We start from the raw sequence: 27,983 nt of genomic DNA, 5'->3' as shown, positions 1-27,983 counted from the left end.
GCTCGGCCGGCACGGCCCTTGCACGGCTTTTGCACGGCTCTTGCACCGCCCGGTACGGCCCTGCACTGCCCTTGCACGGCTCTTGCACGGCCCGGTACGGCTCTTGCATGGCCCGGTACGGCGGGTCTGGGTGGGCCAGCGCGGCTGGCGGGCTCTATCGCCGCCCGGCCATCCCCGGCTGTGTCACTAGATGGAGCCGGGCGCCTGGGCTGCGGGCTGCCCGGGGGGCGCTGCAGCCCCCGCCTGTCCCCAGCCGCACACAGAAACCGGGGCAAAACCGGCGTGTGCGGTGCAAGCGCGTGGCCCGCAGGCGGCCCGACCTCAGCCGCACACGCGTGTTTCTTCTGGCGTGTCCGTGGACAGAGGAGCTCGCCCAGCCGGTGCACCAGGGGCGGTGGAAAGTAGCGCTCACACTCGTATTTTTGCATCTCAGGGGCACCTTAGGGCATTGCTGCTGACTTTTCTGCTGTCCATCCAAACTGAGCATTACAGAAATTTTCTGAGATCTCAAGAGAGAAAACGAGGAATTCCACAAGTAAGAAAAATGCTTCTCCCCCAACAGGAGAACAATTAAACAACAATTGAACAAAACATAACCTCGTGCCCCTAGCGAGTTCTCCGAGACTATGGATTCGGTCAGCTTCCACATACTGCTTTTATATTTTGCTACTTGTCTACTTTCATCCTTTTAGTCTTGCATCTCCCTCCTGTAAACACACAAATAACTTTTCTTTATGAGTGATCTTAGCTCAGTGAGGCTGTGCACATAGACAAGGTCATACAAAAATAGAGTCTTGTAGGACAATGGCCCGCACTAGTATAAATGTTTATGCTTACTATCACATGTAGTTTACGGTACTGCAGGTAATGGCATCGATTGACCAGAGTTTGAATGATTGGGGTCTTGCATCTCCAGCTCCCAGGAGCAAGGAATTATATGTCACTGACCATTTCAAAGGTAACTACTGCTTTTGGTTTCCTTCAGGGTTTTTTTGATGGTCAGCTTGAGACACCCAAAAAGGAGCCCAGTTTTCTGTATGTGGATGATGAATAATTAATAAAGATCAGGACCACTTCACTTTCAGGTTTCTCCTGCTGCATCCTGCAAATCATGGGCTGATTTGAGAAATTCTGGCCTTTCAAATGTCACAGAGGTTCACAATATTATAAACCCAGTAAATAATACTGAGGCATCCAAGACCCTATTTTTTTTTTCCTCTGCAGAATTCTGCAATGTTATTACATGACTGCCACAAAGGCAGTTCACTGCCCTGCAACCCTGGGCCCCACAGCAGTTGTGCATGTAACTCATCCTGGCTACACATGCATTCTTCAAGGTATTGAGCAACAACCACACACACAGAAGCTGTGGTCTGAAATTAATCTGAAAGGCTTTTTTAGTTCATTTTGTTTTGCATCTCAGGGACCACAAGCTATTTGATGAGTACTATTTCTGCTGTACTACAGTGTGAACCATATTCATGGTCATAAGTATCCATTTTCTTCATCAAGAAGTCAAACTTTCCAGCGGTAAGGGATTGATGCTTGCAACTTGTTCATTCATTTTGACAGCATTATTATTCCCTTGTGAAGATCAAAAATTGCGACAGAAAGGGCAAATCCTTTGCACTAAATGTTATTTCAAATAAGTAAAAAAGCTGACTATAAATGAGAATTTCCCAACAATTGATGGAAAGCTCTTAGAAATTATTTTCATCCTTATTGTTGCTGATGTTACATGGACTGATGTTTAAAGGTTTATGTCTAATAAGATGCAAATGAAGCACTTCACTGATTTTTTGGAATGGCCTCTCTTGTTATGGAAAGCTTTCAATCTAAGTCATTTGTCCGAGTTCCTCTGCAGTCAGTGACAGAGGTAAGCGCCTCCAAGTACTTCTCTGGACTGGATACTGCCAATTCTATCCCAAAACAGCTGTTTAAGAGATATGGGTTAAATAATCTCTGGAAGTGCCTATTTCTTTATTGGCTCTGGAAAAAAAGCCTAGATGATTAACTCAGATTAAGTATCTTATTTTTAGCTAAAGCTGAATGAGCTAATGAATCTCACTGTTTTCAAAATGTAAGAGTTGCAACATGTGATTTTCGTTCCAGTTCCTATCCATGTCACTGGACTTTATTGGCATAATTTTGCCCAAGTTCAATAGAAAGACACATGTCTTTTCATGGTCCTACAAATGTATTTGCAGGAAAAAAAATATTATTTGCCAAACAGATTTATTATAGGATAAATCACACCACCACTTCCAGTGTTGGATCTGCTCCCTATATAAAGCGCCTGGAACAAGGAAACCTGGTAGTGCAGGACTTTTTCCTTTTATGAAGGTAGGAAAAAAAACCCAAAACCAAACAGAAGGAAAGTCTTGTAGAAAAAAAATACCTTCTGACCAAATAGTACACAACTGCAAAAGCATTTTCACCTGTTGTAATGAATCATTTATTTCCACTGCACTTTTCAATGTCCTGATGCAATTTCTGCAGAATAAGAACTTCAGCTTTCAGTAACAGAATGTGTTTTGGAAGAACATTTGTTTGGAAGAGCATATTTAAAAGTCAAACATCCAGAGGTCCTGGAACATGCCAAAAAGATAACAGAGGGCTTGTGCCTCACTGGGCAATAATGTCATTGGAACCAACAGAAATGAAACCAAGGAAGGTGCCCACAAGTGATGATCAGAAGTAGGGCATGAAGCCACCCTAGTAGAAGGTGGTCTACTGTGGTGGAGATCAAAGAAAAAATTACATGAGTTATTCAAGGCCAATTGAGGATCAAAATGTGATGAACTAGGTGTGTTTAGGGTGAAAAGACAACTTCTCAATAGTAAAATAACTTCAGAATATTATGGTGAAAGCTTTGGATATATGTCATTGCAGAAAGAGGAAAATAGTATGGAAAATTTAAAGACTTTCTGCTTCCTTTGGGGTATCTTTGGGATCTCCTGCAGGTTTAGGAGTAGGCATTACATGAATGTGGTCCAATATTACTTTTGGGAAGAGATTTGTAAGTCTTTTCCCCTTTTCTCTGAATTTGGTAGTGGCAGGATTACAGCGTCTGTAAGTACTCTGAGGAAAGCAAGGTCCCAAGCAAAACTAGAGTTGTTAGTGCTCATTTCTTTGGGTTCTAACTTCTGCTGTAGTTCCTGCATGTCACCCCAGAAGTGACGGCAGAAAGAAAGCCTTTATTTTCCCCGTGGCAGAGGGCCAGCGGAACAGTCCAGCCCTTTCTCTTGCTTCTGGTAGAGAAGAGTATCTCAGGCAAATGAGGGAAGGCAGAAGTGAAGACACAGGACACTGCGATATGCGGTTATTCGAGCACGAGGTTGTTCTATAAAGAGCCTTATCAGCACAGCCCAAGTTAAAAAACCTGCCTAAGAAGGAGAGGTTACTCCACCATATGTCAAGGACTGCTCTGCTTCCCAGCTGCTTCTGCAATCCAAGAGGCATAAAGGTGACAATATTTCTCCCTGGGCTGTGAATGAGCACAGAACTGAGATTCCACAGCTCCGGCTCTGTGCACCCACTGACAGGATGTCACACGGCGGGATGAGCGGTCACGGAGGCTCTCCAGAGCTATCACAACCAGCATAGGGCTCAGTCAATTTGTTGGATCCAAATGCATTGGATACTTAAAGATTTTTCTATTGAACAACTTCTGGAGGAGTTCCTCTTCTAAAACTGCTCTGCTAAAGAAAGCCAGCGTGCTGGGCAGATCATTGCTACTAATTTGTAGTCACATGTGTTATTGCTGGTTCTTTCCAATGAACACAACCAGACAATTAATTTCAAATATCTCTCACCATTCTGTTATCTAATGCTTTCTTAACTATTGCTATCAGTCAATGCATTCCTGAGAGGAATACTTAGCTTGGAATTGACTTGAAGCTTTCACAGTCAAATGATATCTTCTGATTAAGTCTACTCTAAACCCCACAAAAGTCCCGTCAGCTTCAAATGGCTTAAATGCAAGTTTTCATCACTGTAAGTCGTTATTTCATACTTTGGAAATACTTAATACACCCCATCCTTTCCGTGTGCTATGAAATCCTTTGCAATCCTGGTGTAGAAGAAGTGTTACTGATTTTCTGGGAACATATTTGTAACGCTAGCTTTCCAGCACTTTATTTACACTAAATCAACAAAAGTTATTTATTTAGTTATTTAGTTAGTTAGTTAGTTATTAGCAAACCTGCCTGCATCCTGCAGCAGAAATTAGTAATTGCAAGTTTCTTTGCCAGTAGATTACATTTTCCTTTCTCACTTGGCCTAGGCAGGAAGGCCCTTGGACCTTGTTTATGCAATGTGTTTGTGAAAGCCATGAGGAAAGATTGTTCAGAAAAGGGTCTCTCTAGACTACCAGCTTCTCAGTAAAAAGTGGTATGAATGGAGCATTTACCTGTGCTCTTCTCTTGTCGTGTTGCCTCTATGACAAGTTCCAACTCCATTGGAAATATTTTTCCTTTAATAGAGAATGGGCCAGTAGAAGTTATAGCACAAAAAGAAAGAAACAGATACGCCACCAAAGTTTGGCTTCAAACTTGCGAGAGCACGTGCCCAGAGCTGTGGTCCTGTTCCAACACATCCAGAGCCCTGGAGAGCCAGAATTAATCAGGTGATCCTATACAGTCAGATTTAGTGACAATTCCCACAAAATCAGTCCTAAAGAGCATAGTAGGAAGCCAGGATGTGCAAGGACTTCAGCAACAAGACACATTAAACCAAACCTGACACTGGGGCAACTTCGCTGAGTTATATTTGGGAAGAATTTGTTCCATAAAGGTCTAACTTCCCTTCACTGGAGGTGCAAAATTGTTCTCTTTGTCGGCAAGGACACTGAGCCAGGGGCTCTCAGGCAGTGAGTTTTTGGAAGTCAGAGTTAAGAAGGGGGATGGAAGGGGTTTAACTATACCTGTCTCTTTGGCGAGGCACTGAATCCCCCTTCTCTTGACATCAGGCCTCCCATATACCTGGGAACGTGATCATAACTCTGCTTAAAAGGCAGATGTTTTCTCAAAAGCACTTGCAATAGTAATCCTGATTTGTTGTAAAACTGATAGCACAAAGTCTTTTAATTGTGACAATTATAATAAATTATATCACTAATATATTTGGTAGGTTTATGGCCATCTAAGTTGTCTTTTAGCTAGAATCAGCTCTTGAATATTGATATAGTGAAGAATTGAATATTGAAGAATAACCTATAGGAGACTTGTTATGGCTTATGTGATGCTGAGGATCAGACAATCCTATGGTTGTCCCTGATGTCCCATAAAGATAGAATGCCTTTGAGGTGTTCATCTGAGGCTCTACAGCATGTCAAGTTTACACACGACAGCTGTCTCAGGAGGATGATCCCACACAGCCGAGTCACAGAGACAGTGGAGCAAATGCAGATACAAGTAGTTGTGCTAACAAGGAGCCTGGTTTCCTCATTGCTGCTCTCGGCAATAACTATTTGGCGGGCTTGCTCTCATGTTTTCCTAGGGAAGGCATGAGCCATCCAAACTGCTGCAGGGCAAGAGACCTCCATTCTTTATTTGCTATTGAATCACCATTGTGTTCTGCTAAAAGTTGTGGCAGGTTTCTGGTCCAGCTATAGTTTGATGAAGCTGGCACTGCTTTTGCCCTATGAGACGCCTACACTTGCCAATATATACATAGGATCTGCAGATACTTGGCACAGTGAGTCTCTTGGACTCTTGGAGCACAGAGGTGGAGAAGCACCTGGCTCCAGTTTGTCCCTGTAAAGGTTAGTTCCAGGTTGCTCAGTCCTGTTAAGACTGAAGGATGTGAAAGGTAGGAATTACATGTGTCTGGGGAACGTCTGCTTATATCCAACTGTGGACAGTTTGGGGGTTTTTGGATCTGGGCTTCAAACAGTCAACCAAGGTTGGATGGAAAGGAGTCTGAGGTCTGTGCTGAACACCATAAATTGCCACAATTTACCATGTAGTGGAGTAAAAGAGGTAGAAAGGGAATTAAGCCAGCCAGCTAAGACTCACAGTTTTCTGGGTGCCTGTTATTTCATGCTACACTCTGCTGCTCATCACTACCAGGAGTTGCAAGTCACCAACAGAACTGTATGAACTGTTAAGGAGATGGAAATGATAAGCGAATGCAGGTGAACGATGTGTCAAAGTGTCAATTCAGTTCACAAGGGCTTATTCACCTACTGTCATCACTTTTTATTATTATGGTACTGCAGGACTCTCACTGCAATGGTGAAGCCCTTTATGAAACTGTTCTGAGCAAACGTAAACTTGAAAAACCTCAAAGTTTCCTGAAGGCATCACTTAAGGCTTTTAAGAATATTTTGCTAACAGCTGTACCCCCAGCTTCTGGAAAACAGTGATTCAGCTGAATCAACAGAAGTCTACCTTTCACTCCAGCCCATATCCTGGGCCTAAAATAATGAAAAAACGCCTTAGAAGAAATAAAATCTTTGTGCAAGTCCTCAAAAATCTGTTCAGTAGATGGAGTTATTTCACCTGGATTTTAAAAAGTGTGATGGCAACTTGCCTCCCTTTTCACAAGACACTCAGACTCAACCCTTAATATAGGTGGCAGGCATGTTGAAAGTTTTTACAGTGACTTTGCTCAAGAGGCAAAAGCTGAAGATTATTAATAACTGTTCTTCCACTTGGAGGTCAAACAAAATAATTTCCTGCAGAAAGGAAGCCTAGACCACCGCTGCGGAGTGGCTGCACAATTTGCTGTGAGTCGGGAAACTGAGCAACTTTCTCTAATGTTCCGTGTTGCAGCTGCCTCACTAGTCACGTTTGCTACCACGGAACATGGATGTGGGACATCTGGGGTCAAGGACCACAGGGCAGAGGTTACTGAAGCATCCTGCCCATGCAGCTAAAAGTGACCTTTACTTGACAAAGCAGAAGTAACATGGGATCTAAAAGAATGGTATTCAAATAGCCAGTCCATCCAGACATTGCATTTGGATTGATCCTAATCAGCCATAATTTCCTAGTTTAATGGCCAATTAAAAGGCCATTTGGAAGTAAGAGAAGCAGAACAAATCAGCATGGAAAGAGCCTGGATGGTCTTTAGAAAGTAATTCAAGTTTACTTAGGTTTTACACATCTGACTAGTGAGAAAATGAGGAGGTAATGATGTCTTACTCCAAAAGTAATTCAGATTCATTAAATAACTTGTTTCGTTATGAAAGAAAATCTGAAGCATCACTGAAAAGTGGAATTAAATACCTGCATTAAAACAAGGGATTAAACATCACAGCAAATATTAAATGGAATGTAAAATCCCCCATTATCTGGCTATTGCATGTGTTATGTACCTTGACTTGACATGAGAAGCAGAATTAAACTCAGTATGGCTTTTATGTATATTTACTGGGATCAGATATATAATGGTCAAAAGGATTCTGACTGTCTTTAAACCCCAAACATTATTATGTTAAATGGATCTTCAATTTTTTTTTTTTTCACTTTCCTGGAAACAAAGTTCCTTAAATATTATGGGACAAAAGTGAGAGCCACATTGTCTCTGGATCTTTCACGGCTGGAGGCACCAGGGAGATCCTTGCACTACAAGAGGCAGGGACACCTCAGCTCTCAAAGCAAACAGAGCAGGCCACAGTGCTGAGGATGAAAAAGTGAAGTCACGGTGCTGCTTGCATGGGGATTGGTCTCCAGTTCATATACTCTTGAAGATGGGTCTATTGATAGGCACTCATTCTGCAAAGGGAATTGCAAAGATAGCCCCCCCCCCAGTTAATTCTGAATTTAACCCAGTTCAGATTTCCAGAGCAGGGCAAGAGGCCTCCTTGTGGCTCTATGTGGGGCACCAAGGTTTCGTTCAATACTGAAGGCTCCCTGAGACCCGTATATTACTCTTTATCAGAGATCTCTAGCAGATAAAGCCTGCAAGAAAACAGCTCTGATCTCTGTTGTAGCCTCGCTCTGCAGAAGAGCTGCTATTGCTGGGCAATAGACGTTCCATCTTCCAGTCTTTGGGCTAATAGGTCACATATTGCCATCTGTGTGATTCGGATTCAGTTAGGCAGATGTGTCATTGATTGTATAATGTGGTAGAAGGAACTAGCCAATCCTAATGCAATAAAGAGCGACAGAACTAACTGTAAACAGACCTTATAGAAACCCTTCCAATTTTTGGCTCCAGTGGCCATACCAGTATCCCAGTCTCAAAAGACAGTAGTCCTCAAACTTACTTTTTCCTCACACAGAGACAGCAATGAGAACCCTTTGCAGCACCCTGGCAAACAGCAGTGACACAAAACCTCCTGGATGAACTGTTCACCCCTCACACCAACTCCCTGCCTGGCGTTTCCTTCAGAGCTGCGTTTTAACTCAATTTCCTGAGAAAGGTAGTGATGGACATAGCAACTACAGCTTTTGCTGGTCATTTATAACCCTTGCTGCCCAAGTTCCTTCTGCACCATCATTAGGGGATGGTAAGATTTTCCAGTTACGATGTCTAGTCACCACTGAAACAGATCTTACTATTTGGTTAATGAGTAGTTTGTATTTCAGGCTGACTTTGCCTTATGGCACTGATTGTTAATATTAATATCAATAATAATAAGTTAATGTTCAGAACAATATTTTCAAAACTTTGTAAAGAAAAGGAGCTAAGCCCAATTCTGCCTTCCACTGGAAAAAAATGTATTTACTTCAGTGGGAACAGTCAGGCATTTGGCAACCATTCTTGCTAGTAAATTATTAGAGTATCAATTAATATTTAAAGTTAAGGCCTCATAAGAACGAAGGCTCCTTTTTGCCTCACATTTTATGTGCATGCTCAAATAAGCACCGGTGTCATGCTTTCCCTTGTGCTTCCTAGCACAGTGATGCACAACGAGCGGCTCCCAGCCTGCACGTCTGTTCCGAGCATTTTGCTCCTGTTACAGATGTGAACACGCAGGACTCCAGCTTTTCCGAATTTAGATCAATGAGCCACACGGCAAAGACCATGGAGCTGGCAGGTCCTCTACATTCATGTGAATGAAATGAAAGGGAGCTCAGTTCTTGGCTCCAGTTTTCTGTCACTCCATTGTCATTCAACAAAACGGACCAAAGAGAAAAGCTATCAATCCATAAACTCGTGAAGCCTCAGTCTCCAGCTGTCATCAGCTTTGAGCTCCCTCCACTGATCTTATCTGTTGCAGAGTGATTGAAAGTAATTTGTTTTGGTTGAAAGTAATTTGTTTTGGAGAGTAATTAGATTATCTCTTGGGGGGCTTCCTACCTGGTGACCCAGTGTTTCTCCTTGGCTTGCTGCTCATTAACATCAATTACCATAGAGACACTCTTCAAAGGAAGGATTGCACTGCCCAGGGTAGGGAACCTATTAAGAAATATGCTTCTCATTCCTGCTAGGAGATAATAAACCTTCTGATGTCAAACAATTATTTGTGGGTCAGACACAGATGATCCCACTGGGGCTTAAGCCTTTCATTTGCCATCCAGTGTGAAATGCTTAGTAATTAGGAAACGAGCTAGATCTTTCTGTAACGCTGTATATTGACATGAATATAACAACAGGCTCAAGCAAACTGCTACATAACATTTGTGAGCATTTACTGACACTGGACACGTATTCCGTGCTTGCAGAGGTATTGAGCAGGCAAACAAAATGGATATCTGAAGAGGAAAGTGCAGAGAGGCTCAAAAGTTCATGCTTAGGTTCTTGTCCCCAGAATCAACTCTTTTTAATTGAGACAGTTAATACGGTTATGCATATGACACAGCATTGATAAGCATCACAATAACACCAGTATCTATTTTTGTCTTAATCATGTGAGCTCTAAATGAGTCATTACCCGACTGTGACATTTACTGGTAATGATTACATCATTACTACTATGCCATCCTACAGCACAATCACAAAATAAACAAGAACCATAATCATCTTTTGAACCCCGTCTCTTGTTCGGACACAACAAATCTGAACAATGAATTGCCCTGGTTATGCATTAATTTACAAATATTCAGTCTAAAATCTTCCCATGTTACGTTGATCTTTGTGGCTGCTCAGGCTGTAGAAAAAAGTTACAGGGGGAGTAGGAATGGTTTTTAAAGGTAAGGTTCACTTGATGGGGCTTCCCTGGTTGTGTAGAGGTCCTAGCATCACTGAAAGCTCCAGCTCTGGGCGTGCAGGATGAGCTGGGCTTGACTATGGGGAAGCTGGGGGAGAAACATGGTGAAAATGTCCCTGTTCTGCAGCTGCACGTGGCTACCTGGTCCGTAGGGAGAGGAACATAAGTTGGGGCAGCCCAAGAGATTCCTGGTGGAAGGGAATCACCACCAGCACCTGTAGTCATCAACCCCCACCCTGTCAGGTGATGCTGGCTCTCACCTTCCACACGTGTGCTACAAGTCCTTTAAATCTCTTTGCTGAAGAGCTTCTAAAAGCTGACAACCAAAGTGAGTAACTGCCTCTTTTTCCACCCCCACCCCCCCTCATTTGTCTTGTTTGAGTAATTAGGTCACTATATCTGAAAGTGATTGTTTTATGCGTGCCAAGAGTGAATAATGAAGACCTTTGATGAATCCAGCAAGCAGCATATAAATGTGGGGAAGGAATGCAGAGGCAAATGAATGACCTTTCTGAAACAGAATTTCTCCCTGTGCCTCCATTTTTGTCCACATTAAAGTAAGTTAATGCGTTTACTTTTTCCTGCTGTGTATATTATAGCTGATTCTTCAACGCTTCCTTTTCCTAATAAAATGCACATTGTCCAAAGTGTTGGCAATGTTCTTTAAACAGGCTACTGTGGGCTCGTTTATGAGCCAGCCAGTGGCGGCTTGTATAGAGCTAAACATTTCCTCTTCCCATAGTTTTCAAGGAGTGCTTAGAACTTAAATATTTTATCAGACGGCATTTATATAGCTTTGATATTCATGCTGAGCTATGGATGGCCTTTAGCCACCTCCCCAGCCTCTAGAAATTAAGTTAAATGAAAGTAAAAAAACCCACCAAACTACTTTTATTACTCATAATGGTGTTAAAAAATAAAAGACAAGGCCTGAACAAGCAATGGAAAATAAATAACCTTTTGTTTCTCAGGGCTGATCCTCACAGCAAAGGGCAGATCAACTGCTTCCATGCAGCTGCTCGTGTGAGTGGGTGCAGGATATGGCCCTACAGCTCAGTGAAACCGGATTGACTCCGTGGCATCATGTTATCAACCAAACCGAGGAAAGCAAGTGGAAATATCACAACAAGCCTGGCAGTGATTTTGCTTTGTGGGCCTTCCCCCCGAGGCCGGGCTGGGAGCAGAGCTGCTCGTGCCTGGGAGCATCCTCACCGACGCGCGCTGACGGCAGCGCCAGGATGCTCAGTGGAGGGAGGCTGCCCTGACCCAGGCAATGGGGCCGGTGACCTTGTAATCCTGTCTCACGTCTGCTGGCTGCCAGTGGGAAACCAAATTCAGTCCCTCATCAGGACGGCTGGTTGTGGGGATGAGGATGGCACAGGACGACTACGGTACCTTGAGGAGAGAAGACGATGCGGCTGTCTTGGTCTGCAGGGCTTCATGGGAGAGGAGAGGAGCACGTGACTGATAGCATTTTATCTGAGCTGTGGACTGTGCAGGTGTACTTTCTGCTTTCAGGTGTACATATCTGTATACATCACCTTCCATTAACTGGCTGTGGTGATGTAGAAGCAAATGAGCTCAAATCACTAGATTTTTTTTTTTTTTTGTGAGGTGTGCAGCATGTCAGTGGGAAAAGAGTCTGTTGATGGCAGCATTTTAGCTTAAGTCAGAATAAGTGGCTTGAAGGAAAACTTATCTTCCTTTCTGAGCTTCAGTTTGCTTTTTGGAGTAAGTGGTATCAGAACATGTAGGCTGAATTCTCTTTGGATTAAACTAAACCTCAGCATGTGATCAGTGAAGTCCCCAGGCACACCGTTAACTGCTTGTGGCTGTTCGGTCTACAGGACTAGCCCAGCCCTTGCCTGAAACAACCCCCTGGAACTGTGCATAGTGTGGGTGCTAGGTCCTCAGCACCTCAGGACAAGCACTGGGCAATTCATGATATTCATGCCATCTTTTATTCGCTTGAAAAATCCTTTTTTCCCTGTGTATGACAGATAGCAGGTCCAGTAATTCCAAATCTTGACATGGCATCTGATATACATCTCAGACATATATCTAGATATATCTGAGATATGTAGATACCTCCAGTATAGATTTCATCTATAAGTTCAGCAGAAAACATGGTACTGTTTTGTTATGCACTTTAGCTGCTTTGGCTCTGTCGTTCATACGCCGATTCAATGCCCTGCCAGCTTAGGCTAATGAAGTGAAGGGTGTAAACCAAACCGGGGTGAGTTCTTGCACCTGAGCTTTTATACCAGCCTGCCCGCTCTTGGTGGGGGCTGATCTCTGTTTACAAAGTGATTTCCAGCTCTTTGTTCTCAGGTTTCTGAAGGTCTAAGGAATTATGGAAGGGATTATCATCGACTTCTTATTTACTTGTGGGAAAGCTACCAAGGTAGCTATGCAAAGCAGGCTGCTAGATAAAAAAACTAAATGTGGATCAAAAGGGATGAAGTCTGTGGAAAAAACCCTGAATTTCCTCTTGAGAAAATTGCCATTTTCCCAGCCAGAAAATTGCACATGGCACAAAGTCACGCAGAGAAATGAGGCAGGTTGCATATTTCAGAAATATTGTGGGCAGATGCTCCTGTTTACAGCTGGCTTACAATTTTGAGATTTTTTTCTGGAACAATAGAAGATGAAATCAGAGTTTAAAGAATAAACCTCCTATCTGGAATGCAATACAGCAGGTAGGAGCTAATTCTGAAATGAATTTCTCATCCATGGAATCACAGACAAGGTACTTCCTTAATGGTTTTGTTAAACCTCAAGTGGATTTTGTTAAGACTCATGTGGGTTTTAAATGTCCTGGCTGCAGAAACCCCCTGTCCCTTCTTGATTCTCTGCTACAGTAATGTAAGGAAGGAAAAGATGGATAAAGTGACAAAGAGGTACCCATTCACGGTTATTTATCCACCAAATTACTGACACAAATGTAATCACCAAATCTTTTTCTGTGAACACTACAGAGGAAAAATATTTTCATTTGGATGGTTGATCAGGAACGCTGTAGAAGCACAACTCTGAGTCATTTCTAAATGCACAGGTTACTGACCCAAGGTGCAGAAATGCCAGGGAAGGAATTAGGGAGCCACTTGCCCAGACGGGTGGGAAATACCATGGATGTGAACATCCTCAACACGGAAAGTTCCATATTTTTTTGCTTTGAAATGGGTACTGGTCACAATCCTAAATTCACATTAGAAAGTGTCCACTGGCTGCTGTTTGTACAAGCAATCAAATGTTAATCAATTCATAAAAGTAATCAACTCTTTGTGGGCAATTTATAGAGCCCCATTTGTCACTGTCATGGCACATTCAACCATCCTGAGCTAAGAGGTGACTTCTTAAGCTCTAAAAAGCAGAGTAACCAAATTACAAAATACCAAAGGCACTTGTGAGGGGTTTATCAGCTCATGTTTCCCCTTATCCTCAGATTTGAGTGCTGGCTTTCTTCCAACATTTCCAGTTTACGACCACAGATTTTGCCCACTCTACCCCTTGATGGCTTGGCTGGGTCTGCCTTTTCCCACTTGATGCTGCTGTATAATCCTATTCAATGCCCCCAGGAACAGCAGGGCTGTGAGGGGTCCGAGGGACATGAGCAAATCCCAGTAAAAGGAAATGAAATGGCAGCACCCTCTTTACTTGGCTGACGCAACGATCCTGTACTAGCAGGTTCATTAAAGGGATGTTGCAAGATAGTGATTACAGGGAAAGTTCAGCTGGTTTCCCTTTGAAATACATAAAGGTGGTGTTCAGGTAATGGGTTTGAATGTCAGCCCTTTTGATGTCTGCGGGCTTTACACTTGCACATCTGGAAGCCTGCACACCTAGCTATAAACAGACATTGCAGCTATGTTTCACAGCTGGCTTTACAAAAGATCAGCAGGACGCACATCACTTACAAATGCCACTCTTTTCTTTTCCTTTAGCTTGCTTGAAATTGTATGTTGTTAACTTGTTACTTGCTTTGGTGATTGTTTTATTCATTTTCTTTTTACTCACCTTCAAAGAATAAGCAATCTGGCCCCACAGACTTTGTCGTGTTGCCATAGGGATAGTCGGGGCCAGGGACCGGCATTTGTTCTTGGAAGCCGATTCAAGACCTGCTGAGGAGAGCGTGAAGGCTTTGCTATGGTGCTGAGTGCCCCCAGCCCACCATGAAAGAGATGAGGGCACCCTGCCAATCAAAGAAGACGTGGTGGGGTCAGTTCGGACACAAGGCTTCTTAATTTCAGTCCCTCTAGCCTAGTATTTAATTACATTTTACGTCTAGATTCAACAGCAGTCTGTATAAGGAGCAACAAAATGTCATCATTTAAAACCTGCTTTATGGAAGCAATGTCGATAGAAAACTTCTTAGTGTCGCAGCTCAAAAGCAGGATGCATGTCCTTACCCAGAAATGGGAGTAACTGTCATTAATTTTTGAAAGACTTGGCAAAAAAATGCTATTGCATTTGAGATACCGTTTGATTCAGAGAACTGGCTGTGTCTTCCCAGGTAAGTGCTGTACGGGTCACACTGTATGGTGCCAGCTGCCCACCTCACGAATAAGCACGTTTGGGGCTTTAAGATTGCTATGTTAAACATAAGATAGAACAAGGATTATCCAAATTCACGTGTTCCCTGCTTTCCAATTGAGTCTCATGTGGAGCTATTTGAGTTATGGATTGGATTAATCCAGAACCATGGCATTTAACGTCCTTCAAATATTCTGTTACAAGAGTGTGTCTGGACAGATTTGCAAGGACATAAGCGTGGCTGGGATGAGTCAGATCCAAGATGAATTTAGTCCAGGCTCCTACCAATTTGGTACTGGCCGGCAACAGATATCTACGGAGCAAAGAGATAAAAAGGACCATATAGGGTCACTCTTCCACCTCCAGCAATGTTTGTTGGAGGGACTTTATGGAATAGAAGGTTGTCTGCTGGGTCATGGGGCTCAACACCTTGTAATGGAAGTAAGGTTGTTTGACGGCCGCTGATTACAGCTGGTATTTTCAGGGTACAGGAGTTCCAAGACACCCCCTCACCCCAGGGCAGCCTGGGCAGGGGCTTGTCAAAAACTCCAGCGCTGAGCTGGAACTTGCTTCTGTAAAAGCTTTGTGGTAGCCTGCTCACTCTTTCGTCTTTATCCTTGTGGCTGCTAATAATTTTTCATTATGGTTTCAAACAAGGTGCCCAGTGCTAATTACTTACTAATTTCTAGATTTGTTGGTCTTCCCGTGAGCCCCTTGGAGAGTGGGCATCCCGTCTGTGATCCTTCCTTCCTCTAACACTGCAGCTGGTGCAAGCAGTAAGTTTTACATCCCGGTCAGCAGTTCAATGAGTCCATCATTTAAACTCTGATACCCTTTGGACAATAGCACAGGAAAATATCCTGTGATTAATTACTGTGGTATTTACCCCAGGACAGAAATAGGAAGAAAATACAGTGGTTGGACACTTACACAACTAAAATATTATTTTTATAGAGCTTTTAGACCCAACTAGCAAAACATGTAGCAGCAGTTCATCAGCTGATCTCTCTGTGGTATTTGGTTTGGTCTAAAACCTATATCTAAATAATGGTTTTACTACACCAGTGCTCAGCCATTCCTTTTTTTTTTAATAAACATAGAAATGAAGGAATCTCCCATTTCACTCTCTAAATTCTAAAAAACAGAGAACAAGAACGTGCCCTATCTTAGACAAGACAGGTTTTCAAGCAGCCAGTTCCATCCAAGCCCATGAGTCCTCCCTCCCCTTCTCCTCCCCAGGACCACATTCCTGCAAAACTTCAGTTGAAGTCGCTTTGTTATTTCCAGCGTGCTCTGCCAGTTTGCAGCCCATGCCATGACACAGCATTCCTCCCGCTTTGTTTGGGCTCCTGCGATTTTGGAGCTGACATTTAGCAAAACTGCATTAATGCCTCACTAAGACAAGACTCCTTGTTGAACACAGTTAGCTGAAGCAGCAAGTTCCAGGCACAGGCATGAGTGGGGTGTGCAGCCATGGATCCCAAAGGGAGTTCCCCCTTTCCTTGGGGTGTGGGGCTTGTCCAGCCATGGAGCTCACTTTGGGCATAGTTTGCGTCTTGAGACAGACAGACAGAGCACAACCTTGGAGAGCAGGGACTGTCATCTACCTCAGCGCTTCAGGGGGCAGGCGGTGGGGGGAAGGCTTTTCCAAACACTATAAAGACACTCATCATGTACCCATGAGAGGCTGAGCGCAGACGGTTTGGACCAAAACGGGTGTCTGGGGGGACACGCTGGGTGTCTTTCCTTTCTAGCATCCGATGTAGGGCTTGTCTTCACTGAATCCAACAGAAGCTTCGCTACCCACTTCAGCAGACCTGAGTCAGGGCTGCAATATAAAGTATACTGCAGCTTATAGTATAGAAGTGTAAGTGTATGTGTGTCACTTAGTGCTGATACATCTCTAAATTAGCAGCAAATGCTCTTTCTAAGCCATCACAGTAAAAGTTGTTCACAGCAAACCATCCACTCTGCCAAAGGGTGCAGCTTTTGCTAATAGAGGCTCATAGGTGTTGGCTGGGTAGGTGAACTAAATGGTAAATGTTTGCTTTCTACTTGGCAAATGTCTGTCATAGCCCTGCTAAGTAGCCAGAAACAAATTATGTGTGAAACTCAGCATCCGTCTCCCTCTCTCTCTTTCTCTCCTAGGATTGGTATTTGTTTATGCAGCCCAAGCCTTTAATTTAATTAACGGGAATATGCTTATTTTACAAATGATAACCTTGTAATCTCCTTAGCAGGAAAAAAAGGAGTATTTTTCCTATGAGCTAGTCTTTCTTGCACATTGTTTTATTACCACCATTGTTGTGGCGCTTTATTTCTTAAAAACTATATTAGACTTTCGGATCTTTTCCATTAACTTACAAGTGGATTTTGTCTACAAAAAATAGATGGGAAAGCTGCAAAAACATCCTGAAGCTGTGTGTCATTAAACAGACCTCTAGAGTACCTCAATTTTTTAAGTGCTTGCGTCAAATACAAAATGAATTAGCACTGACCGGTCTTAATCTTTTCCTTAGCAGGGTAACTGAGCAGATTCTCCCCCAGTGTCACTGTTTTGAACCCAGCTGTGCACTGAACGCTTTGGGAACATTTCGTAGATCCCCATGAAATGGGGGTAAAAAAATGAATAAATATTGGTAGCTAGCTGATATTTTTAAGTATATGTATCCACAGACACCTTCACCAGAGGTGGTTGTATTTTTCTGCAATCCTTCAGCACAGTGCATAAAAAGCATGTGCTGGTTCTGCCTTAAACATGGATTTATGACTGTCAGTTCATGCACTCTTCCCTTTTATCAGGAATATATGCTTTGGTGCAGTCTCACTACCAACATAAAGAAATATTTTTATTGATGGTCACGTGTAAAGGCAATTCTGTGAACACAGCAGCTCATACAGGTGAGCGCCGGGCTGTGTCCCTGGAAATCAGTAGGCACCTGGAAAGCTAGCAGGGCTTTCCACAGAATCCAGAGGGCAGCTCGTGTTTGATGCTGCTATGAATAGAACTAGAGCAAATTGGCAAGCAGATGCATATTTGCTTCCACTTTTTTCTTAATTAACTTTTGGAGAGTGTAAACAATGAACAAATGCAAATTTATGCTGCATCATCTTCCAAAAATCTAATGGAAAGAAGCTTCAGATTTATGTCACCAGAAGTGAATATGGTCGCTTTCAGGCTGCAATTATGGTATCTACATGGACATGGACAACTTCTTACTAACTGCATATATATTCCTTCTTTCTGCATCTGTTCACCTTTCTGTAAAAGCCACAACAAGGTGATTACAGCAGTATTACGGATTCCAGATATTATTCCAGATATACAGATTCCAGAAGTATTAATCTCTGTGTCGGTGTGGGTCATTCAATGACTGCACTGGTAGCCTTATTTATTTTCTCTGCTCGTTATGCAGAAGAGCAAGAACATTTGTTTAATCACTGAGGTTTAAACTAATAATATAGAATATGCTTCCAAGCATGTGTGTTCCCTCATTCTGCAAGGTCATGAATTCACACTCACCTCCCTTGCAAGCAAGAAGTACCAGAAGATCCTTTTTCCACCAGTTAAAACCTGAAATGATATTTGTTATTTTTTTAGCTTTTATTCACAAAATATTTTAACTAATCTACTTTACTGTTCTTTATTTCGTTGGGTACCTGTGACTACCAGTAAGCTGAGGCTTAAAGGGTCCAAATAAGACCTAATGAGATGTGATAATTATGTGACTAAGGCCACCCCAGTATGCACAGGAGGGTTTTGTTTAGAAACACAGTAATTACAGTCAGATTTCTAATGTGAACATTGGCTTTGTGATATTTATTAGATAATAAAAAGTGTAAAAGCCCCAGACTGAAATGGAATGTCTCAATTTTTAACCTTGGGAAGTGTTTTGATAGACTTTCAACATGTTAACCATTGTGCTTGCATTTACTCTTTTATTCCATATTCCAGACTAAGATGTATTCCAAAAATTATAACATTTACTGAACAAGCTCTAGCCTAGCACAGCCTGGGGAACAGTCATATGAAGTACCTCATTCCATGAAGTCACATTTTTTGCTATTTACTAATCATTAATCCAAAATATTAACTCTGGGAGTTATTTGCCAAGGCAAGAAATAAAATGGTAATTTATGGCTGGAATACCTATTCTATAATTTAAATTTTGGATATATGTGTGTGTATATATACCTATTCAAATGAGCAAATTAAATAACAAGATTTAATTTAAAACAACTGACTGTCTTGGATGTGGCCAGTGCTATTGGAATAAAGATTTGTGGAAGACACTAAACTTCTGAACTTTGAGGTCAAAGACTTTCAGTTTATTTTACTATGTAATTTCTTAGGTTTTCATTTACAGATCTGACTTCAGCAATGTTTCTGCATTCGAATTTTTTAAAATACAGTCACTACTTATCACAAAGCTACTCATAGAGATGGCCATCTATATAGATAACTTTCTGCCTGATGCTTTGATTATTCCATCAAGGCATATCTTCTTTGCACGGCATAGGACTATCATAGTGATATTTATAACTTACATAGTTCTATAAATACATAAGTGCTTTTCCTTGACCATCCTAAGCATGCTAAAAAACCCTGTGCTGAAATGCCCACGCTGCGATTGCCAAAACAGATATGATCCAGTGAATCATATCTGATAAGGTATCAGGGAGCACAAAGGACCTGGGGTTTATGCTTTTCTGGCTGGTAAACAGACACTTGATGGTCTAATTCTGCTCCCATCAGGGTCTGTGGCTAACACACCTTGCTCTTCAGGCAGGCGTGGGTTGAACGCCCCGCTGCCGTGGCTGCGTCACTGCTCACCAAAAGCTGGTTTGATTCCCTCTGCAACCCTCAGATGCTGGGGAGAGAAACTGCAAAGGTCTGAGGGAAAGGAGGTATGTGGGTCAAAATAAAGGCAGGTGAGAAGTTCTGGGCTAACCTGAAAAGGAACTTGAACTTTACACACAAGGTGAAGACTGAGGGCAGATACCGACCAGAGCAGCAAGAAAGAGTCTTAAACAAAAATAGAGTCAGACTAAATATAAGGAAGATTATTTTTTTTTTCAATGAGGGTGAAGGAACACTGGAGCAGGTTGCCCAGAGAGGTGGTAGATGCCCCATCCCTGGAAACATTCAAGGTCAGGGTGGATGGGGCTCTGAACAACCTGATCTAGTTGAAGATGGCCCTGCTCATTGCAGGGGGGTTGGACTAGATGGCCCTTCCAACCCAAACCATTCTGTGATCCTAAGAGTCTATGAAAATAAACCCACCCTGACAAAAGCTTAGCAGACAGTCCATGCCTATAGACATCTGCAGGAAGGAATCAGAGTCACAGGGTTGGGTATAGGTACGAGTCGCTCCCATGCTGGCGGAGTTTGTATCACTGCTGTTCTGATCTACACTATCCACAGCAGCAGGACCTGGCACGTGCTTGGTTAAAGCTTGAGTGTCTTTGGCCTTAATGTGATTCATAAGGTCTCCAGAATAAAACATAACAAAAGACCTCAGGGGAAAGAGAAAGAGTAGAAAAGGTGGGAGAGAAAGGGAGGGCAATTGGAGGCAATGCAATGCAGAAACGTAAGAAAAGATGGGTAGAAAATCAGAGCAGAAGTATAAGGGGGAAAAGAGAAATGGCATGATGAGAGGAAAAGGTGTCAGCATGGGATGATGTGGCAGAAGGGAGGGTGCTGAGCTGGATGGAGCGGGTGTTTCTGGACAGCAGCATCCCACTGTGTGTGAGGGGAAAGCCAGGCATGGGCAGGGCTGCTGGAGAAAGGCAGTGCCAGTCACGCGGCCCTGGCTGGGGAAGGTCAAAAACAAGGGAAAAAGCAACCGAGGTAATTGTTCTTAGGGGCTGTGGAAAAGCTGTACTAAATTGCAGCCAAAGTTATGGCTGTTGGCAGGTTGGACCTGCCCAGCCGTGCGGGCACGGCCGCTCCCGGAGCACACACTGCGGGGGAGCCGAGGTCATCGCACCCCAGTAACCTCCTGGCTGCAACGCTCGTGCCCACGGACATCAGCCTGCTTATCTCAAACCTCATGTAAAGGCGAGGCACCAAGGAAAAGACACTTTGGCTCCAGAGTGAGACCATAAGGATGAGATAGCAACCTAACTGCCTGGGTTAATGTGTAACTCCTCACGGACAAGCTCCTGCTTGCAGTAGCATCAGGGTTTCTCGGAGCAGGATTCAGCATGGAAGGCGAGCGCCGGGGAGCTGTACCATGCCCTTTACCCACCAGGTAATACAGAGCCACTCGGCTGGCTGCCATTAGCCGGGAGGGGGAACAGAGGGGTGCCAAGACCTAGCAGAGCAGTGGCCCTTACCCCAGATGGTGCCCAGTGGAGGAGCAGAGGGTCTCCCGAGTCCCTCCTGGCTGGGGGCTGCCCTGCTGCAGGGCTGGGAGAGGGCTTGCAGAGGCTGTGATGGTGTTGGGTTTCAGTGTTGATGGTGGGCATGGGGAGGCACTGGAGCAACCTTGGCTGGGTGATGAAGGAGCCCCATGGAGGCCATCCATCCCCCTGTGCTGCTCAGGCATGAGCTGCTGCCAGCCAGCCTGGGGCAATCCCCACCCTGGGCAGGGATCAGAGCCGGAACCCACTTATCACCTGGCCAGGCAAAAGAGCCTATAAAAGGGGTTTGTCCAACAAAAGCTCCAAAAGGTCCCTTATGGATGAGCTCTCAAGCCATCAGTCGGAGGCACACGGCTGGACATTTCTTCTAAACTTCTTTAACAAGCTCCCTACAAGGCTGGGGTCTTTCCTACCTCTAATGGATGCTCGTCCTGCAGGTGGTACTGCCTTTCTTCTCACAAACACCCTTAACCTCAATGACATTAAGCAGCTGTATTGGCCCCAACCAGCATTACAAACACTTTTCTTGAAGGCACTGGAAGCAAGCAGATGTAGCTGCGGAGATAATGAAAAAGTATGTAAATAGTAGCTCCCCAGAAACCACAGAGTTTTACCAAGTGGCTTTGACACTTGCCAAATACCTTTAAGCTGATAAAGATCTGATTTGTACTTCAGAGGTAACCTGATTAGCAACCAATTTGAATCTGGAATATGTTAATTGGTACAAACATCACTAAATCACTTTCTTTAACCTATATGAAGTAGTGTGAATGAACGATAGTGAAGGTCAACACCTCCTGGGGAGTCATAGAGAATGAGTACTTCTGTATCTATCCACAATAAAATAGTATGATTAGTAATAAAATGTAATTGCATGTAGACACACAGAATGACACCAGGAGATACCCAAGGTCAATCCAGCACTCGAATTTGAGAAAAAACTTAATTAAACCTGCCCAAACACTAAAAACTGGTCATGCACCACCTTTTTTTGTGAGGAGTCCTGCCCCATTCAGCGCCCAGTACAGATGGTGTTCACTAACCAAGCATCCATTCCTAGCTTTAACCTGCTCAGCCTCAAGCTGCACATCTTGCTGATCCCACGCTCTTGCAAACTCAGTACCTGCATGTCTCACAAATTTTAATATATTAATAGATTTATTCTGAACAGTGTTTGAGGACAGCTTGGAAACAGGGAGCTAAAGCACAGAGATATTGGTGTCAAAAAGGTGCAGTAACGTAAACTGCCCAGGCTGAAACCTTCCTGGCATGGTATTTCCTAGTGCTTGTCATTTCCCGTCATTTAGATCCACAACGCAGCTGCAGCTGAGTTGTTTCAGGTGCTCACCATCTTTGCCACATGTCACGGTGTCACGCCGGGCATTCAGAAAGGAAGGGCTGGACCACTTGTTGCACCACGCTGCCAGCATCACAGGTTACCTGGTGGCAGAGGTGACGCTGACATCTGATTCTCCATCTGCTGCACTGTTCTTTCCTCAAAGCCCTTGCATTTGCTATTTAATTTCTGCCTCTGTAACAAAGCGTTTAGGGAACCTAATAACAACTGTTTTCATGTTATTTACTTGCTTTACTCCCAGCACACGACCGTTCAGGTTGCAGGTCCATCAGCAGCAGGAGAGCTTGCAAAGAGATGGTTCTCAAAATTCTGTTTGTCTTTAGCACAGACAAAGCATATGTTCTAATATCATGCTCAAAAGGCACTGCTTGAGAAATATCTTTGAGAAATGTCAGATCTTTTTTCCTTTTTGACATGCTTGCAAAAAGTAAAAAAACAATCATACTCAGCTTTCAGGAACATTTGTTTGAATTTTATATATTATTAGACTATAAATTGTCTTGAAAATTAAAACACTATCAACTTTTCTATCGACAGTGCTAACCGGCTTCTTTTTAATGTACAATGAAACTTACAATATAAGAAATTGTCACTGTTTTATGTTAGGTAATTGTCTGCCTTAAGTGACTGGCCACAGACATGTCTTGCCATGATATTAAGTTGATTTTTTAAAGAAATTAGACAAACACTTCAGGGTAATATTTCTTGTTTGATGTCTGTAAATCACGGCCAGTGCACAGGAAAATGAAGTCGTGCTATGCCTCCCTTTTGCATGTTTGATTCCCTGAAAGCAGCTAGACATTATGATTTTGCACTACTCCATCCATGCTTAGATATTTGGTAGAAGAACTGGGGTGGTTTTATTTTGGTTTGTTTTTTTTAGCTTCAGACTGGATTTTCTACATTAAAAATCTGTTCTCATCTGTGCTTGGCAAGCAACAATACTTTGTGTCATATAAAGGGAGCTGCAGTGTTTTGGGGAATTCCTTTTAACTTTCTGGCTGAAGGGCTTGCTAGCCTTTATCAAAAGACTCCTCATCCCTTAACAGACTCTCTTTAATTGGCCACTTGCGTGGTCAGTTAACATACTGCGGTGGAAACCAAGTGGCAAAGTGTGAACAACCAAATCTGGCACTATAAACTCAGCGACTGCTCTGAAACCTGTGGCTATTTATATACAAGGCAGTGTTTTGTCATGCTGATTTTTATGAGCACAGATTAGATACAGACAACTTGGTAGATGTCACAGATGAGTCAGAAAATGTTAAGCATGGACCATGCAACTCTGCAAATGAGTGATCAGGCTTGGAGCCTTGTCTCTGTCCTTCCCCGGCAAGCAGGGGCACGGCACAGGGCCAGGCTGGCACTGCTCCTCTGCTGGTTATCCCACAGGAAAGGCTGGACCATCACTGGATGGAGGAAAACATGCCTGGCTTACAGGAGCTGTCAATCCATCCTCAGGAATGGGGTCTGGTTGTCCTGCACAGCGGAATGTTTGGCAGAGGATGGCAGGAGCCTTGGGCATGGCTGGAGCACAGCAATGCTCCCAGTCATCTCAGAAATGTCGCACCATGCGATGTATCAGAGCCTTTTTGCGGGGGGTTAAATTTATTTTCACCTTTAATACATTTCTTTACCTCCAAAGGCAATGTGAGGAAAGCTGGCTTAGCAACGAAGCAAAAAATGGGTGATGCCAGAGGAGGACCGTTTCTCTGGAGCTCCCTGTGACATCTCAAGCTGCTCCATCTGTGGTGGCAACAGGCCCTTACAGTTCTGTGTGGGCAGGACCACACGTGCAGCACCGGTCCTTTAGGTGCTATGAACCTGCAAAGCTACTACTTGGAAATCTCACCCGCCTAAGAGCCAAGCCTTAGGATTTATCTCCAATCTTAAAATTGCAATTGGATGTCTCCCCCGTGCTGAAACAAATTTTTATCCCTGGACATAATCTTTTGTTATAATTTTGGAATATCTGGCAGTTATAATTTACTTTTGTTCTTTTTTTACAAGCATTGTAAACAAAAAAGTTAATTATGAAAAATTATTATATATGTCTGCATGCCTATTTATTCTGGCTCTATTCATAGCAGCATTAAACATGCTGCAGCTATACTTGTCCAGTTAGAAAAAAAAACACCTGTGCTACATATTTATAGACTCTATACAACTTTAGAGGGAAATTGTTCTTACTCAGAGTGAGGGCACTGGACATTCCCAGCTCAACTATCACCTTTGCCTCTCTAAGAACAGGAAAAAGAGCATCACTCAGTGGAAAATGAAGTAGAGAAGTCTGTGTCTTGGGGTCTGGGTTTCTGTTTTGTATGGCACTTACTCAGCTGGACAAACTCCCTTTTCTGTCAAGGCGTGTAAGATCAAACTTGAAAACTGTCATTCCCGTTGTGTGTCCTTCCCTAATCCTAGGAAGGGGGTAAAACTGAAAGTACAGGGATTTGACATAGCATATGCATGTATGTACAAGTGCGCATGCGTGAGTATTTATAAATAAAAGTTGCGAGAAAAAATCTTGCCATAAGGTGTGCTACAAAGCACTTCGTATTACTATACACTGCTTGCACGAGTATAATCACTTACTGTAAAAGGAGACAGTATCTCAAATGAAACAGGCAATCCTACAGTCTCTTGCCTTGGTAGAGTCCTGCTTCACAGAGAGAGCTCACAGCACTCATTAAAGCCAAGCAAAAGGCAATCAGGTTTCAATCCTAACAATGACATCCAGCAACATAAACTCCAAAGCTGGTTTGTGCCTCTGCTCGTTAATATTGGAGCTAATATTAAAAAGCCACCATTGCTAATAACCACGCAAATAATACGTTACTAGCACGTGGCAGATGCAGGCGTGCGTATCTGTTACCAAGCTCATGAAGCTGGGCTTTCCTGGATAATTTCGACTTTGGCAGGGGGAACTTTAGCTGAGTAAGAAATCCAGGCTGTCATTCACGAAGTAGCTGGCATAGGTGCAAAGACTCCCCGGTCTTTGGGAAAGTGAAATATCATTTTTCTTTGCCTTCCGTTGCAGGATGCATTCCCTTCTGAGGAGTTAAAATCAATACCAGGGTGCCATACATTGTAAACGTTTATCATTTATTATGTGTTTAAATGTGCACAGCACATACACCACAGTCTTGAACAGCACCTGTATAAAACTACAGACAGATTCTGGTGAATGGTGAAAGCTCATACCATGTAACATTGTTATCAAGGTTTTATCACAATATTTCAAAGTTACAACAACTACCTCTGAACATATCTTGTGTGAGGCTGTCAGTTGTGGATCTAGTGGAGTGAAAAGTGGCAAACAAGAACCATTCCCAGAGAGAAGCTTTGCAATCTGATTTTGCTATCTGAAATCTAGAACAAAATCATCAGTTGTCAGAGGTAGCGGTGATAATTACACGATGATTACTCACATATAGAAAACATAGGAAGTACAGAAATCCCCCGAATTACAGGAAAAAAAAATTAAAAATCCTTAGGCATGACATTTCCTAGGTGCTGTCTCTTGATTTGACTTCCTTTTTCTGAATTGTTATTTTTGCTTTGACAGCAGCTGCCTTAAGATCTGGTCCTGGTCTGCTCTGGTCTTACTGAACTTTGGTGAGTAGGTTTTGTCTTCAAGGTCATGTGTAAATAGAGGATACAGGCAAGTCTGTATACTGTTACAAAGGAACAAAGGCTTTTGTGTAGGAATGTAAAGAGGAAAAAAACCTGAACTCAGATTTGCATGTAGTCAGAAATAACTAGTTTAGATTGGAAGATGATCTGTAAACATCCTCTAAGTCATCAAACATTGCGGTTAGTCCTGGTTCCCACTTAACATACTGATGCCCCAAAGACGATGTATCTTTTAAAGAAAAGAAAAAAAAAAAGACAAATGGATCCTTTTAGTGATTCCCCCATAATCAAACCTGTCTTTTCCTTCATCACTTTAGAGACATGAGTTACACTTGCAAAATATATAAAGAAAAATATAGGGTTACTTGATGACGATATAGTACTGCAGCCTGACAGCTGTCTGCAAATATTTTCACCATGATTATCCTTACTAAAAGTAAACCACTGGGTAAAGATAGCTCAAACGTGACAAGGCTCAAATAGGATGCAACCAACTCTATCCTGAATACTTTTGGCTACATATGGAAAAAAAAGAGATTTGGGATTACGATTGTTCCCCCAGGCCCTCCTCCAGAACTGTAAGACCAAGCAGAAAAGCATGTACCTTCCTTCCATGCAGATTTTGTTAGGAGACTGGCTTTGAGAGTTAGTGAGGTAGAAATTAAGCGACTTTGTCAGGGAATGAGACAGAAAAAAGCAGCATATTTCTCCTTCCAAGTACTGCACCAAAAATAATAAATAGTACAAAACAACCTCAATTCCTAGTAATCAATCTAAATTCTCTCTGTGGAGCTTGTGTTTTCTGTGAACCAGCAAATGCTTTCACCTTTTAAAAACTTATGAGTATTATAGAGTTTCACAAATGTTGAAAAACTAATGTAGTCTCCAAATGTGAGAGGGAATTTGATTTGAATAAGGTATAATTGGTTCCCGGTTGTGTGTTTCACAGTGCGCTCGTTGGGGGAGGGACAGACATATTTTTTTTAGCCTAATGCCAAGCAATCACATCAAATGTAAGCTTCCATGAAGTGCCACAAAAGATCATATGTTCTGATTTATCTAAACAGAAAGAACCAACCCAAATCCTGCTGAGTTTATGTAGGTGTTTCAGCCTCTCTACCGCCCGGCAGCTCTGAGAAGACGGACTGCAGGAAAGTTCAAAGTTCAGCACTGGCAGATCTAAAAACAGATTTGTGGGGTAGCTCTTCAGCACCGTGCTTTCTGTACCGAGGTAAACCGATACTGTTCCAATTAAATAGCAACGCCGCACAAAGGAGGTCAGGCATTGTGTGTGGCTCCGTGCTGGCATCCCACCCAGGCACCTCCACCACCGCTCCTTCTCGGAGGCCAAGAGCTTCTTCGGGAGTCACGGGGGGTTTGTAAAACACACAGAGGAGAACAGAGCCACCATAACAAACAAACAAATGTGTACAACAATAGACACCTTACAACACACAAACAGTGCAAAACATTGTAATAGAGGAATTGGATTTCATGAGGTTTAGGACACGGAGTAGCAGCACACCTGTGATAACTTAGAAATGAATTAAATAAACCAGAAAGCAGAAGTCTTCTACTGTTGCACCACAAAATGAAATACCTTGGCTTGGAGGTTTGTTTTGTTTTCAGAAATTAAAAAAAAAAATCGGAACTATAAATAAATTTTGTGGCAATATATACAGATTTAAATAATTAACTTAAATATCTTACACCTACTCTTGCATAAAACTCTCCAGTAAAAGTGCACCACGTTTCTTTTCCCCAAACGTGTTCTGCATCTTCCCCTGTGCTGAGGTAGGTCTGAAGGGAGATGTCTCAGATTCTAGGAAGAAAATGTGTCACTGTCATTGTGGGAGATACTTTATTGCCTTTCTTTGTTCTTCCATTTTTGCTCAGGGCTATGTACATCCCGGGATAAATCCTGGATTCGTAAGCATTGTAGTTGTTTGGCAGGAGAATCTCTTTGAATTTGCACTCGTCATTGAAATGGGT

General features: G+C 42.9%; 1 protein-coding gene across 1 annotated transcript in view; it reads right to left on the bottom strand.

Annotated features, from left to right (window-relative positions):
• Positions 1-12: 12 nt before the first annotated feature.
• The window catches only part of FGF4 (fibroblast growth factor 4), a 46,338-nt gene continuing 18,367 nt past the window's right edge, over positions 13-27,983 (bottom strand). The window contains exon 3 of the mRNA XM_080404922.1: positions 13-27,983. Within this exon, the coding sequence (XP_080261048.1) occupies positions 27,807-27,983 (177 nt within the window). The 3' untranslated portion in view covers positions 13-27,806.

Source organism: Falco punctatus (assembly GCF_963210335.1).
Source record: "Falco punctatus genome assembly, chromosome: 10".
NCBI lineage: Eukaryota > Metazoa > Chordata > Aves > Falconiformes > Falconidae > Falco > Falco punctatus.
Note: the sequence above shows the minus strand (reverse complement) of the source record. Positions and strands in the feature narration are given on the sequence as shown.